The following is a 15,353-nucleotide window of genomic DNA, read 5'->3' as shown; positions in this document are numbered from 1 at the left end:
AAAAGTTTTAACTCAAACTGATTTTTTTTCAGATTATCAGTTCATGAACATTTTCAAAGATTTTGACTTTTTGTCCATGATTTACAAAATCTCGGAATTTTTTCTGAGACAAGAAAACTGATTCCTGCCCAGCTTTAGTATATTAACATTGTTTGACATGAAACATATATTGAGCAAAGTTCATTACAGGTGTAACTTCCATTAACCAAAATGGAGTTCTGTTTTTTTGAATTTGGATTATTATATGCTTTTCCTTATAATGTCAATTACATAAATCCTGTTCATATCAAACTAGCAAACTAGGTCTAAATTTGGAACTTGTGTAAATCAGCAAAACTCCACTGACTTCTGTGGAGTTAGGCTGATTTACCCCAACTGAGGATCTGGCCCCAGATGTTTAGCACCACCAAAGGTGGTGATAACACTCACCAATCTTGCAGTCAGAGAAGACAACTAAGATTGTGGCTGCTTTTTTGTGCATCCATGAATGGCAACAACAATTGACCCTTAATTGTGGGCTTGATTGAAGACTACTTACAACATACAAATTTAAAAAATACCTATTTAAGATCTTAAATCTTTGACAATGGGTAGTCATAAAAATTACACTTGTATTTAGAAACAATATTTAGAAAATAATTTCCTTTCTTGCATACTACCCAACACCAGATTTCAGGATTCTAAGTATCTCCTGCAAAAGCCCATTACATCAAATCATCTAAAGCTTTGTAAGAAATACAGCTGTGTACTGTTTTCAGTGTTCTCTTCTAGGAGAAATACAACCTTGTCCTCAAATCTTTGTAGGTTAGAAAAAATCTGTTTCTTTTTAAAAACCTATTAATTTGTCATGTTAATGCTACACATTTATATTCCATTGGGGCTAGTCTTGTCTTCATCTCTATGGGTGCAAAGGGCTCTTTTTAAGCATTGTGGTTGTCAGGATTGTAGAGTCCAGTTCCATGGGAGCTGTTTATGTACTGTTGGACCGGGTAAGGCTAGATGATAGCCAGGCTGGAGTCCAAAAAGGCCACTCCTACTCCAATTTCCTATTTGGCAGAGGCAAAATGGAAGCAACCTGGATGATGAATACATCCCAACTTTTGCCATTGTACACAAATGCTCAACCAGGTTATTCCAGCTGGGAACATGATGCAAGCAATAATCACTGAAGTTCTTAAATAGTTTTTTGTATTTATTGATTTTATATTTTTTAAAAACCACTTCAGATCAGCTATAATAAGAACCAGAAATCTAGGTTAAATATCATTGCTTTGCATGCTCAAATAGTACAGAGGAGGTGATATCCAATCTGTGTAAAAAAAAAAGATTATTTCCCTAATCTCTCATTCACAGTTTCCTTAGGAGTGGTATATGAAACCCATTAGAATTAAGGTGGTATGAGAACTGCTCAAAACTAAATGAAATTAAAAAGGAAGAAAAGGATAGTTAAAAATACTTGATTCCGTCCATGCTTTAGACATGAGCAAAAAAGAATCCCACTTTCCTGTTTATAATTCTTTTTTTACCAAACTGTCAGTATATTAGAGTTTAAAAACAAAATTCTGCCCTCATTGTTTCTTGTGCTGCCCATTAATGTCAATAGCTTTGGATAAGTGTGAGGGCAGAATTTGCCCCAAATTAATGTCTTCCTTGTAAGATAGACTTAATGATGACCTGTATTTGTTCATCAAATTTTCTCACAAAACCACTTCTGACATTGAGAGTTCCACACATTTAAAGATGGAAGACTGTGACTCTTTATTACTTATGACATTCAATGCATGGGTTAAAAGCAGAACAATAGTTGAGGTATGTATTTTGGAGTATACAGCTACTGGTCTGATTTACAGTCCTTTGCATGCAGACTGGCCATTGAAGTAATAGGGGCATCTGCAAGCAGAGAGACTGTGTATAATGTATAAAGGCCTAGTCTGTGAAATGTTAATTACTGTTCACAACCTTTTGTTGCATGTTGTGTTATATTGGTGTACTTTGCATCTTATGTAGCACAGGCTCTATTAGATGCAAATTTATAAAAGAAAAGAAGTCACAAAAATTACACATGTAAGAAGCTGTCTGCGTTAACATAGCATATACATTACATAGAAATATATAATTTAGAGAACTTATTTTAATTATAGTGTTGTTAATTCTGTTTAGGAACTTAAGCCAAATTCTGCACTCCTTCACTGAGCAAATGTTCAATTAAGGACTGCAGAATTTGTACCTTTATAAGCCTACACATATAAGTAATGTTAAGTCTGCCCTTCCCTCCACTTGTGGACTATTTCCTGGGAATTAACACAGTGGGAGTTTGTCATAAACAGATAGCTAAGGGTTAATGTCTCTTTCACCTGGAAAGAAGTAATCTGAACCACCTGACCAGAGGACCAATCAGGAAACAGGATTTTTTTCAACTCTGGGTGGAGGGAATTGTGTGTCTGAGTTCTTTGTCTTCTGCCTGTATGCTCTCTCGGATGAGTTGTTCTTCTATTTCCTGCTTTTTAATCTTCTGTTTCCCAGTTGTGAGTACCAAAGATCAGATAAGGATTTATATGTTCTTTTGTATTTACATGTCTATAATTGCTGAAGTGCTTTGAATTGTATTCTTTTTGAATAAGGCTGTTTATTCAATATTCTTTTAAGCAAATGACCCTGTATGTGTCACCTTAATACAGAGAGACCATTTTTATGTATTCTTCTTTTTGTTTCCTTCGGTGTGCCACCTCTTCTTCGTGTTTCCTTCTGTGGGCCACCTCTTCTTCTTCTAGTTTTCTTTTGTGGGCTGCCTCTTTGGCTGCTTGTTCTCTTTTGTAGGCTGCCAGTTTGATGCTTTCTTCCTTTTCTTTCAGCTCCACCTCTTTTTGCCTTTTTTCCAGTTGTCGTCTGTGTTCAGCTTCTTTGATTTGTGCTTCGGCCTCCATTTTTGTATTGGAAGGCATGGTTCCTGTTTTCTTGTGTTGGGGTGCCCTCCGGTGTTTGTTGTCTGAACTGCAGGTTCTCTGTTGCCTCCTGGGGTCTGCCTAGCAACAGTGCCTTTTTCCCTTTCTTCCTAGCTAATTTTTTTTCAATGTAAAGTAAACCAGAAAAACCACTTTATTTGCATGTATATAGTGCTGGTAATGACTCTCAATGGGAGTGCTATTGTCACAAAAGACCTGTTTGTCACAGCTTAATGGTTCCTTGCTTAATATACAAGCCAAAAACTGCCAGAGAGAGCAGAAAAAAAAATTCTCTCTGGTTCCCTTTTAAAACCAAACTGTCTCTGCTAAAAAGCCCCTAGCAGAGAAAAGAAAAATATAATATTCCTACTGGCTTCTGGATTCTGTCTATCCCAACGCTGCACACCATGTCATATAACCTAGTCCCAGATTTGGACCTTAGTGTCCAAAATATGGGGGTTAGCATGAAAAACCTCCAAGCTGTGTTACCAGCTTGAACCTGGTACTGCTGCCACCAACCAAAAAATTAGAGTGTTTGGGGGCACTCTGGTCCCCCCGAAACCCTTCCCTGGGGACCCCAAGACCCAAACCCTTGAGTCTCACAACAAAGGGAAATAAAACTTTTCCCTTCCCCCCTCCAGGTGCTCCTGGAGAGATACACAGAAGCAACCTCCGTGAATCTAAGCAGAGGGAGTCCACCCTCTGTAATTCCAGTCCTGGAAACAAAAGCACTTTCCTCTTCACCCAGAGGGAATGCAAAATCAGGCTAGTAAATCTAACACACACAGACCTCCCCCTGACTTCTTCCTCCCACCAATTCCCTGGTGAGCTGCAGACCCAATTCCCTGAAGTTCCCCACTAAAGAAAACCTCCAACAGGTCTTAAAAGAAAGCTTTATAGAAAAAGAAAGAAGAATACATAAAAATGGTCTCTCTGTATTAAGGTGACACATACAGGGTCATTTGCTTAAAAGAATATTGAATAAACAGCCTTATTCAAAAAGAATACAATTCAAAGCACTTCAGCAATTATAGACATGTAAATACAAAAGAACATATAAATCCTTATCTGATCTTTGGTACTCACAACTGGGAAACAGAAGATTAAAAAGCAGGAAATAGAAAAACTTCTCATCCAAGAGAGCATACAGGCAGAAGACAAAGAACTCAGACACACAATTCCCTCCACCCAGAGTTGAAAAAAATCCTGTTTCCTGATTGGTCCTCTGGTCAGGTGGTTCAGATTACTTCTTTCCAGGTGAAAGAGACATTAACCCTTAGCTATCCGTTTATGACAGAGTTACATGATTGAATGACAGTATATGCCTGTAGGTGTATTTGGCCATTAGACATATGCCACTCCCAGTGATGTAAATGGGAGCCATGTAGATATATCTGTGTGCAGCTGTTGGTGCTCAGCCCTAAAAATATATATTTTGGGATGCATTTCCAGTAAAACATTGTTTAAAATGTTGTGTTCCAGGGCATATCCTTCTAAATGCAGACCTACAAACTCCTTTACAGATTGATCTTAAATGCAGACCTACAAACTCCTTTAAAGATTGATCTTGTGTGATAGTGGCTTCTGGGTACTAGTATGGTAAACCTGGATTCAGGAAAGCATCCTTGACCAGGACAGCACTTGAGCATATGCTTAACATACTTGCTTACAGCAGTTAAGTGCTGTCCTGAATGGGATGAAGTTAAGTTCACACTTAAGTGCATTCCAGAATCAAGACTTTAAATGGTCCAATTCTGGCTTAAGTAAAACAACATCAATTGCTTTTCCTGGTATTGTCAACATATTTTTTTTGTTGTCCAGCACAAAACTAACCTGCTCCCCATCACTTAAATCACCAATAAAAATGTTCCACTTTGCATCCTGCATGTCTTTTTGTCATACAAAAATATAAAAGTATTTGTATGAGTAAGCTCTCGTATTGAAAATATCAGGAGTTTAATATTTAAAAAAGAGCAAGATAAGAATATCTATTCTGTAGCAGAACCTCAAATACAATGGCCTGGCCTAGCTCACAGCTTGAAGTGCATGTTTTTTTGGGGGAAATTGAAAGGCGTTTTCACTTGTATGTGGAAGAAGGCTAGCACAATGTAGGGCCTCTCACACTTTGCTTCCAGTTTTTGTAGGATGTCCAAGACTACTAGAATGGGTTCTAATTTTCCTTTGAAGCAAGTGATGTTTCAGTCTTTAGTAATGTGAGAAGTAGCCAATACTTTACAAACTAGGAGATGTGATTTTTGTTCCACAGGTTATCAGGTGTTCACATGCACATACGGTACTGTGGTGTCAAGTCCAAATCAAACGTAAGCTGCAATTAAGCAAATTTTGTTCATGGTTATACTCAGTTTGGTATGAATTAGCAAAACAAAGTTTTTCTTCAAAGAAATAAACAAACTAGGATTTATTTTTAGACAGTTTCTGGAAAGATATGGATAAAAATAGGACAGAAAAGATGTTGTGATCAAGTCTCAGTAAAATGTTCAGTGCACATAGATCTTACAGAACATATTGAGTGAATTTGAGTTAAATGCTGCTAGTGGGCACCCGGTTAGGAACTATATTTTGTTTCACAGCAGACCTTGGTTAATATTCTGACAAAGCTGTAATTGTTTTTTGTACTGCTGTAGTGTTTAAGGGCCCCTCTCATGGGTCAGGGCTGCACTGTTCTGCATCACTGACCTGCATCGATGGTGAAGTTCACATAGTAGCAGCAGGTCCCTGGACCGCCCTTCAAACCATTACAATGCTTCATTAAGGACTGAAGTGGAAGCGGAATGAGGGGTTAGTTAATGTGGGCAGTTTTGTGTGGGCCCTCTGAATTTCATGCTGAGGCCCAGTTTCCAGTTCTTTTTAATATAGAATTACTTGACAGTGGTGAATGTATAAGTGTGTAGTTTTGCTACAGTAACAAATTCAGTTGCTTTTTTAAATGCTGGCTTGCTAGTGTGTTACATTTTGAAAAGGGGATACTTGGTAAATAAATAACAATATTAAGTGGTAGTACTGGTAAAAGCTAAATTAAAAAAAATATGTGGGAAGTTCCTTTTGAGACTGCATAATAGTCCTCTAGTAGGGGAGGTGCTGTTGTGGGTAAAAATGTATAGGCACAGTGTTATTCCCAGTGATATCTGCTAAAAAAATAGAGCTTTCCTGCCAAGTGGAGGGTTACTAGGTGGGCCAAATATTTACCCAATCCTTAAACTTCTGCATAAAGGCAGCTTTAGGAATTCAAACTGAGCTAAATCCTGTATCCTGTAGATACTGGAAAGTCAAAAATGATCAGAAGTGCTGTTTCTGTTGTGGTGGAGGGCAACAGAGCAGAAAGCCTGTGCAGTGAGATTCTGAAACCTTGTGTATGCTTCATACAGGAACTACAGACCAGCTCTCTGGTTTGTCAGTAACATCTGTTTTTCCTTCCACTCTGCATTTCCTTGCAAAGTGTGTGCAGTGGCTCCATGAGCAGCACGAATCCACCTGCTCAAAATCAAATAACATGCTATGTCTACTCCTATTCCATCATGCCAACAGATGGCAACGAGCTAGCTAAGCAGGTGCACTACACTGTCACTGTTTTGAGGCTGATGATCCCATCCCCTAACTTTGTTGTTTTAATTTTCAGTTTCACATAGCAACAGCCTGGTTATCGTGGGTTTGCTCACTTTTTCGGGATCTGGTATGGGGAAACTTTACAGAAACATTACTGATTTGAAGGGACTGTGCAGTCATTGGAGTAACCCTTAATTTTTTTTGGCAAGACGTTGTGTTTCTGTGAACATGGAGGAAGGCACTGATTTACAAGAACATCATGAACTGCAACAGCAACACTAGTAGTTAGCTGCTACTAAAATAGGCAGTGTGTTTGTGCATTAGTTGCTTTGTTCTTCTCAAAACACTTATAAGCAATGACGAGAAAAAATAGGATACATCAAAACTATAATAAAAGACTGGGGTAGCAGTGGCTTTATTTTGTATATTTATTTTTGCAAAGAATGAACTGTGCTGTCAAAAGAGTTAAAAGCAGCTATCCAAAATGGAATGTAGGTGATTATTACTTTGCACTGTGGCTTGTTATAGTTATGCTATGAGTATTTTATTTTTTAACAGTTGGGTTTTTGTTTGTTTGTTTGTTTGTTTGATTCAGAGCTAATGGAGGCTGAACTTCTATTACTGTGAATTATTGAAACTGGAATTAAATGTTTAAAAAAAGAAGTTGTTAATTCCCTGTTCAAGTTCCATGGCTAAAATGGCATCAAAAACAACAGGCAATGCAGGAGTTAAGATGATGGCCTCAGCATCATTCTCTATAGTGTGGCCCTTACCCGAGGGCTCATTTTCTCTTCCTCGTGTGCACTAGTGAAGGCATCCACACTGTTCTTCCTCCTCCTCTGGCCAATGAGCATGTGTGGATGGAGCCTTGAAGAAGAGCCACGGCTTGTACGTGCTGGAGGAGGTAATATGGAGCCCTAAACAGCAGCCTCTTGCGGAGTGGAAGGGAAGCGGTCTTAGTGCTTCTGCCTTTTGCTGCTCAGGAAGAATGAGCAGACGGGGCCAAGAGGGAGGCCAACAGAGCAGCCGTTGCTAGCGGACAGGGAGCACATCTGTCTCCCTGAAGCAGCAGTGAAGCCAGGTGAAGTTCCTGTTAGGGTATGTCTATACAGCATTTGGATCGAGCCTCCCAGCCCTGGTCAACAGACTCAGACTAGCGGGGCTTGTGCTAGTCCTTTAAAATGCTGGCTATGCAGCTATTTTTAAAGTTGCCACTCAGATTGGATCTCGGGCTCCGAAGCCTAGGAAAGGGGATCAACTCTGACTGGGAGACTCACTCCAAAACGCTGTGTAGAGATACCCGTATTGGTGGCTGCTTTCAGTATCTCAGAACAGCTATTCCAATTGGCAGGTGAGCCAGCCAGCAGTGAAAAGACCACACACCTGTCAATCCTAGCCAGGCCTGTCTCCCACCTTCTCAGGATAGGGCCCAGAGTATCTACTGTCCTGTGGTAGGCCAAATTCTGCACTCAGATGCACAAATTTGTGTTTTCTTCAGTGGAATCCATATGCACTCATTTGGGGGAAGAATGTGACTGAGTTTGTGTTTAGTTCTGGGGAACTTAACATTTAACAAGGCATTGCTAAAACTAATGATCTTCCAACATTTCCATTTGAAACCTCTATTTTAAGTATTTTAGAACTCAGCTATGAAAATGGTTTTCACTTCGATATACATCTTTTCTGCTAGTAATTTGTTTTATAATCGGAAGCTGTGTTTCACATTTTTGAAGTTACAAAAAATAGCACAGTAGTCTTAGATGTAGTTGGATGTTAATGGCACCTTTAGTCCATTATATGAACTGGGCTTTGTGGAGATATTAAGGGCTAACATATGCTTTGAAGCCACAGCCTGCAACTGGGGCCAGTGCAAAGCCACACTGCCACATTGGATGCTCCTGAGGTTTCCTGGGACAAAGCACAGCCTCTGCAGTTCCCTTTAAGAGAATGTGGCATGTGCCTCTCCATCCTGACAGCACATAAGGCCTATTTTGCTATGTAGTATGTGGGAGGAGCATGACTCTTTTGGGAAGTCTAGTGTTCCTGTGTGCGCTAACCTGATTGTCCTTGTGTGCTCTGACTGCAAGGATTGCATTTGTGCTCAGCCCTGCACTTGGTGTAGGGGTGAGGGAAACAATTATACAGCCAGGTGAGGATCTTGATATAGCAGGGTAGAGGGCTCAGCTGACTCTTCTGACCAGTGTTTATCAGGAAGGTTTATATAACATGGTGTTTTTAAGCAATGCTTGGAGCTTAACTATAATGGAGGATTAGCAGAATAGCGTAGGAAATTAATTATGATAAATTGCTACACTTTACTTGGCCCATGAATAAATGGGGATCCTTCAGTAATGATATTGTTAGTTCCCTCACTTCTCATTATGACTTTTTTGGGTAGAAAACCAAGATTTGTTCATCCATTCGCAGTTTTTTAAATGGACTAGTATCTTCAGCTCAACATATAATGTGTTGTGAGTAGAGATGGGTTTTTTTTAGTGGTTAGAGCATGTGACTCTGCCAGGAGGCCTGAATTCTGCTCTCAGTTCTGTCACTGGCTTATTATATAACCTTGGGTGAGATAATGCTATCCAACTTAATTAAGCACTTTGAGATATTCAGATAAGTATAACGTAAGAGCAAGGTGTTATTTCTTACCAAAAAATTAATATGCAAAACTGACTTACTGAACACCAAGCATAGTGTATTTCAAAAACAGTTCTGTGTGCTCATTTTGAATGTCATATTTAGATCCCTACACCCTTCATTTTCAGGCATGACAACTTTGTCAGACTCTGATATTGTAGAGAAAACAGTTGTTACTAATGATTGACCTGAGGAAACATAACATTTTGATTTAACATATTAAGGAAATACTGAAAAGAAGAAAGGCATTAGCTGAGTTAATTTTTTACCTTTGGGAAAAATGTATTTTCATTTAATGAACTGTAGGGCATGATCAGAATAGATTTGTGGCTTTGAAATAGACCCTAGAAGACATTTGATATGATGTGGGCTTTGTTACAGTTCCACAAGAGTTTGGCAGTTGTTCCAAAGTACGTCCAAAGCTACTCAGAGACAGTACTAGCAGGACTGTGCTGCTCAGGAGTACTACTCTAGCAAGGGGTCAGTTGGAAAGACCTGGAGGGTTATTTTGGGAGGCTAGCAAAACATGTTCCCACTGTAACTTCGTACTGAATGTCACAGAGCCCACTCATCAATTTAATAGAAAAACTTCAGGCAATACATATGACTTTAAGCTATTAGTGGTTTGTTCCCTTAAAAATAATAGGAATGCAAACATTCAATGGACAGTTAAATCATCTGAATTTTTCATACCTATTAGTGACCTGATTTTTTCAGATTTGTTTTAAAGGTAAATAACTGTTGGGTAGTTTGAATTTCAGTATGCTGTGTGATAAAAAATAGTCATTTAAAGCACTCCTTTTAATACACCATAGAAAAAGAGATAAACTGGCAGAGAGAGTAAGTCCAGACAAGTTTTGATTCAGATTTAAACAGTCAATATTATTCAGACTTCCTACTATACTATTCTACATCTAACTAGAAAAAGGGTATCCATTAATATCAGATCTACTCAGAGGGTATGAATGCTACAGAGATAGCTGGGTTGATATATCTAAATAGTGCGGTCAGTTTGAGTCACAGTGAGGATGAGTACAACACTTTTCCATAAAAAGGGAAACAATGACATTTTAAAAGCCTGTAACTCTTATGCTGCATGCCTTAATAACGAATAGTCAAGCAGGCACTGGCACAAGATCAAAGGCTGCCAGGTTCTCTGAAAGACCTGTCCTGGATAACTTTTCTTTTTGCACTGATTCCTAAGTCACCTGTACAACTTAGGAAAGGCTTGCTTTCAGCTTGAACACTACATTAGTGATGGTGTTGGGAGAGCACAGTCAAAAAGGAAATTTGGGGCTTTGTGTATTTAATTTTTAATTCTTGTTCTCTGTCTTTTGCATGACAATTTGGTGGCAGTAGTGGTGCACATGCCCAAGGTTAAGACTAAATGCATGAGCCCCTTGCTTGATGCCCCACATAAAGCCAGATCATGGGGAGGTTGCACCCAACTTGTGCTGTTGCCTTGTAATGTCTTGCTGTTTATTGATATAGGGTATCAATATCGTAGGAGACTGGACATTAGTATAAAAGCTAAATTGTAATGGCATAATTAAAAGTCTCTGTCCATTCTCCTTCGACTGCAGTGTCTCAGTATCTGCTATATTTTGTACCTTATTGGAGATTCAAAGTGCTTTGTCCATAGTATGGTAAAAGCTCACAGAGATACTAAGATAGCTTGGTCCACTATAAAATTATCTGTCGATTCAGTGTAGCCACTGAAAGATGGATACAAGGGGGCGTGGTCACCTCATTTGTGGAAGATCCTATGTTTTGCAGATTAATGAGCACCTGTTATAAACAGCCAGATGCCTTTTTGCATTTTAAGAGTAATTTTGTATTTGAAATGTGACAGTTTTGAGTGGTTCCAAATGATGTACAAATGCTGTCCTGGCTTAATGTATAGACATGTCAGACAGTCTGAAAAACTTCCCGTCTAAGTAGGATTGACTGCCACTTGCAGTACTGCACAAAACAAACAAACAAAAAGTTAATTATATACACTATCTAGATTTAACACATGCAATTTTAAACTTCATAGAGACAGCAAGAATTGATGCTGTAATATACAGTGTCCAAACCCTCTCAGTCAAATCATTACAGTTACTTCACTGTAAGGTTAGTTTGTGAGATTACCTCAAAGTGAGCTTATCACTTTACTATGGTGTTAGGACTGCTTCTCTCCCATTATGCCTAACTAATGTTTTATGTTTTTCCTCCTCATTTCATCTCCTTTTGACGCACATTGGAAGAAATGTTAAAAAGAGAAGGTACGATCCAAATCAGCAAGGTCCTATCTGAAGGAACTTAACTGGAAAAGCTTCTTCTTGCACTACTGGATTCTAGGTGTTAAGTCTTTGCTGTCACTGTGCAGGAACTCAATCAATAAAGAAGAACATTAGAAACGGCAATGACTAAAGATGAGCTGCTGGGGATGGAATGAAGGAACACTGTCTTTTTTGGAGATAAGTTCAAATACTCCCTTCCTTTCATCTTTCTCTTAAAAAAAAAAGACAGTGATGGACAACTGTTTGTTTTTTTGTTTTGTTTTTTCAAAGAAAGAAAGAAAGAAAGAAAGGGGCAAACCAACGAAGTGCAATAAGAGAATTGTTTCAAAATAGTAAAATAGAAGATTTTTTTCCCTAGCCTGTTGGCACTCTAACTTGAGTTCGCATGACTTTTTTTTTCATATTAAATGACAGACTCTAGTGGCATGAGCAGCTAATTTTGGAAAGGGTAAATTGCATGGCATATATACAACAAACAAACAAGCTAGCAAGCAGACCCACACAAGATCTGCACCCAAATCTATACAGAGAAGAAAACAACAAAACACAGAATGCAGAGGTGGTGATATTAGGCTCTTCTTATGAAATCTTCTTCCACCAGTGCAGAGCATTCTTTCTCTCTGGAGCGAAAGCTCCCTATTCTGTGGATTCATTGTCCCTGTTCTTTTATCTCCTGGACTAAAATTACTTTGGATATGGGAGCTATTGTTTTGAGCAGTGATAATATATAGTTCTTCTATAGAAAGAAAAAATGTATATTTGGAAATAAGAGATTGACGTATCATTTTCACGGATCTTTATTGAAGGATTTCCTTAGAGAATAAAACCTTTCTATGTAAATCTATTTTTGGTGGTTTAATTTTGCTCCCCTTTTAATCTTTCTAGCATGTTGTATAGTGGGTGTTCTGGGCTTACTCAAAAAAGGCAGATGTAGCATGCAGATCCAGGGAGTTCTGGCACCAAACAGGTGTGATCTAAAGTTTGTATGCTTGAAACCAAAAAACAAACCATATTAAAATGTGTAAATGCATATGTATTTAATAAGTCTCTTTTGAATTACTTTTTTGGCTGTCATGCAGATTTTCTGTATATAATGTAAGAAAATTGACACCATCTCAAATTAATCACGAAAGTTCCAAGTTCATATCTTTTTAATTTCAACAACTATTTTCCTATGTTTAGCTTTTTCAAGTGAAAGGAAAACAAGCTTAAGTAAGCCTTAAAATATTCACAAAATGCTGAAAGCTTGAAACAGGCTAAGGCTTTCCCATTTAGTTGCCATTTTTCCCACCCATTCGCCTCTCTCCCTTCCTGGCAGGCTTGCAAAGATGATCCAAGTCACTCTGAGTTTCCCTCTTTAGTACCTATCACCTTTCAATGTACAATCTGGAGAGCTACTATTTCTGCTGTGGATGGTTAGTATCACTCTTAGGGTTTGTTCAGATTTCACTTCCGAGGGTTGGCACATTAATGCTATTAAATTTATGTTCACACATGGGGCACAGTCCAGTCCACTGATAAAGTGGAAGGGCTTCCATAAACTTTAACAGGCATTGGACTTTGGCCTTAGTGAACTGAGCAATTAAAAGCTTTAGAGCCTGTTCATAATTCTACTTACTCTGAGTTACACTGGTAACTCAACAGGTTTCAATGGAATTACCTCTAATTTATATTAGTATAAATGAGAGGGAGTTAATCCTATAACTCCAACTCCATTTAGGTCTTATATTTCATTTTCCTGACTTTCATTTTCCTTGTTCAAATCTTGAGTCAGTTTCTGGATTTAGATTTAAAATTAACTGATGGAAATACTAGGAAAAAATTAGTGTTGCAATTACTATAATTTTTTTTGCTTTGTTCAATAACACATTTTTGCCTCCAAACATATTTCAAACTCTGACAATATCCAATCTGAAAGAAGTCTTTCCCATGAAAACTATATTGTTTTGCAGTCAAGATGGTTATTTGTCAAATGATGTTTTAGATAGTGTGATTTTGTTAAAGCGACCACTGTTATTGCAATATGAGTAAGAGGTACTCTGTGTTGATATAGATCTACCTCATATTGTGATAACAGAGCTATTTACAGCATCATTTCAACATTATCTGACTTCAGGGCAAGAGTTTTGGTCATATTGATGTTCAATGACAATGAATACTTGTAATTTTGAGGGGAACTCAAAAGTATTCGTGTTGTAATATTGCCCACTGGTACTATGTTGCTTATTTCCACTTTGCTACTGCATATGGAAGGTATAATTACTCTCTGGCAGGTACTAAACTGCACATTTCGGTTCTACTGCGGAATCAATGTGGTAACTACAGTAGAAATGCCATTGTGGTTACAAAATCAATTAAGTGTCTAATGTAACTACCTGTATAATAAAACTTTGATGATAAGCATTTCACAAATAACATTGTAAATGTGCGATGTGATGTTTTTAATCAGACCACAGTGGTCCCCAAATATTATGTACATATGGTAAGTGTTGGTGTAACTTTTTGTTACACTAGCAGTTTCATAGGAAATATGATTTCTTGACTGAATTTACGCTCCACTGTTTAGCTGTGTGCGTGTATGTGTAAAACACACAAGCATTATGCTCTGTATGTACAGGATGTAAATGACATCACATAACTCACAAAACTGGATTCTCATCAATCTTTTCTGTGGTACTAGGGTTATGTAGTCTTAACCATTTAGTTAGATATTGTTGATTTTCTAAGCCATTCGTTTGCCACATTTAGTAGAGTACACATGCTGCTTAACGTTAATCTATCTTTACAAGTGTCAGAATTTAATATTAATAGAATAAATGTTAAGCAATGACGAGTCCCCATTTCACCCACTATATTTTTGCTCCGTTATATGATTCATCTTGACAAGAAAATGTCTGGTAACTATACAGCTCTTACTGGTATGCTGCATGATCCCACTGAATTGACCTAATCCTTTTATAAGAGAGCTCTATGAGGCAAATTAAATATACTGTAGGTGCATGTTAAAAAATAAATTACATAGAACTAGAGTTTTATAAAGTTTTCTTTACTATGCAAAGATGGGTATTGCACAAACAAAATTTAAAGACAAATGTCTGAGGAACTTTACAAAATAATACTTGAATTTATTTTTTTGTTTGAAAGACTATCAGCCATGTTTTATATTCATTGTTGCTTCCACTATTAATCTTCCTTTTTAAAATGATTTGTAAATATTTTTTAAGTGCATAATATGATGTTATGAGCCAGTTTTTGTTTGGAGTTAATGCTCATTCATATCTTGTTGGCTGCTGATGAATGGAAATTTAATAGTCATTGTTCTGCAACTCTTAGCAAAATGGTATTAAAAACATCATGAACATGGAATGTTGTAGCTTTGTTTTGATCAATTTTCTTCTTTATTATGCATGCTTAGTTTATTAAATTCCCGTGTTCAGAATGTCACCAAGCTTTCAGGAACAATCAGAAGCCTCAATAAAAATGTCTGATTATAGATTCTGACCAAGATTCATCTAACCTCAAATGCTGAAAGATTCTTTCTAATTATTAGTTTTAGGTGAGATCTTTGCTTTTAAAATGTACAGACTTTCCCCATCAGAAGAAAAAACTGGGTGAGTGGGATCAGTAGAGATGCCCAGTGAGCTAAAACCCCATGAGTCTTACGCGTGTTCCCTCTGTGGAACTCCCATTTAAATCAGTGGGAGTTACAATACTTCTGCATTCTCAGTTACTTTAAAAATAAGATGTCATCCTGACTTATTTTGCTACCAAGTCTTTAATACAGAGCCAGCTCTAAATGAGGCATTGATGTATTTGTAAAGAGGGATACAATGTTGGTCTATTGTATATGAAAATTTACAATATTTTTGCTTTGAAGGAATGAAATCTTATGTAAGTACCATAAAAGCCAACATAATAA

At 37.7% G+C, this 15,353-nt stretch overlaps 1 protein-coding gene across 3 annotated transcripts in view; it reads left to right on the top strand.

Annotated features, from left to right (window-relative positions):
* Positions 1 to 14,800, top strand: part of ADAM23 (ADAM metallopeptidase domain 23) — a 202,705-nt gene extending 187,905 nt beyond the window's left edge. For all 3 annotated transcript variants that reach the window (XM_030579907.1, XM_030579908.1, XM_030579906.1), the window contains one exon: positions 11,399 to 14,800. In XM_030579907.1, coding sequence (XP_030435767.1) covers positions 11,399 to 11,447 — 49 coding nt within the window. In that variant the 3' untranslated portion in view covers positions 11,448 to 14,800. The remainder of the gene's footprint in view (positions 1 to 11,398) is intronic.
* The last annotated feature ends 553 nt before the right edge of the window (positions 14,801 to 15,353 follow it).

This window comes from Gopherus evgoodei, chromosome 11 (genome assembly GCF_007399415.2).
Source record: "Gopherus evgoodei ecotype Sinaloan lineage chromosome 11, rGopEvg1_v1.p, whole genome shotgun sequence".
NCBI classification, from domain to species: domain Eukaryota; kingdom Metazoa; phylum Chordata; order Testudines; family Testudinidae; genus Gopherus; species Gopherus evgoodei.
The sequence above is the reverse complement of the archived record's forward strand: the minus strand, read 5'-3'. Positions and strand labels throughout refer to the sequence as shown.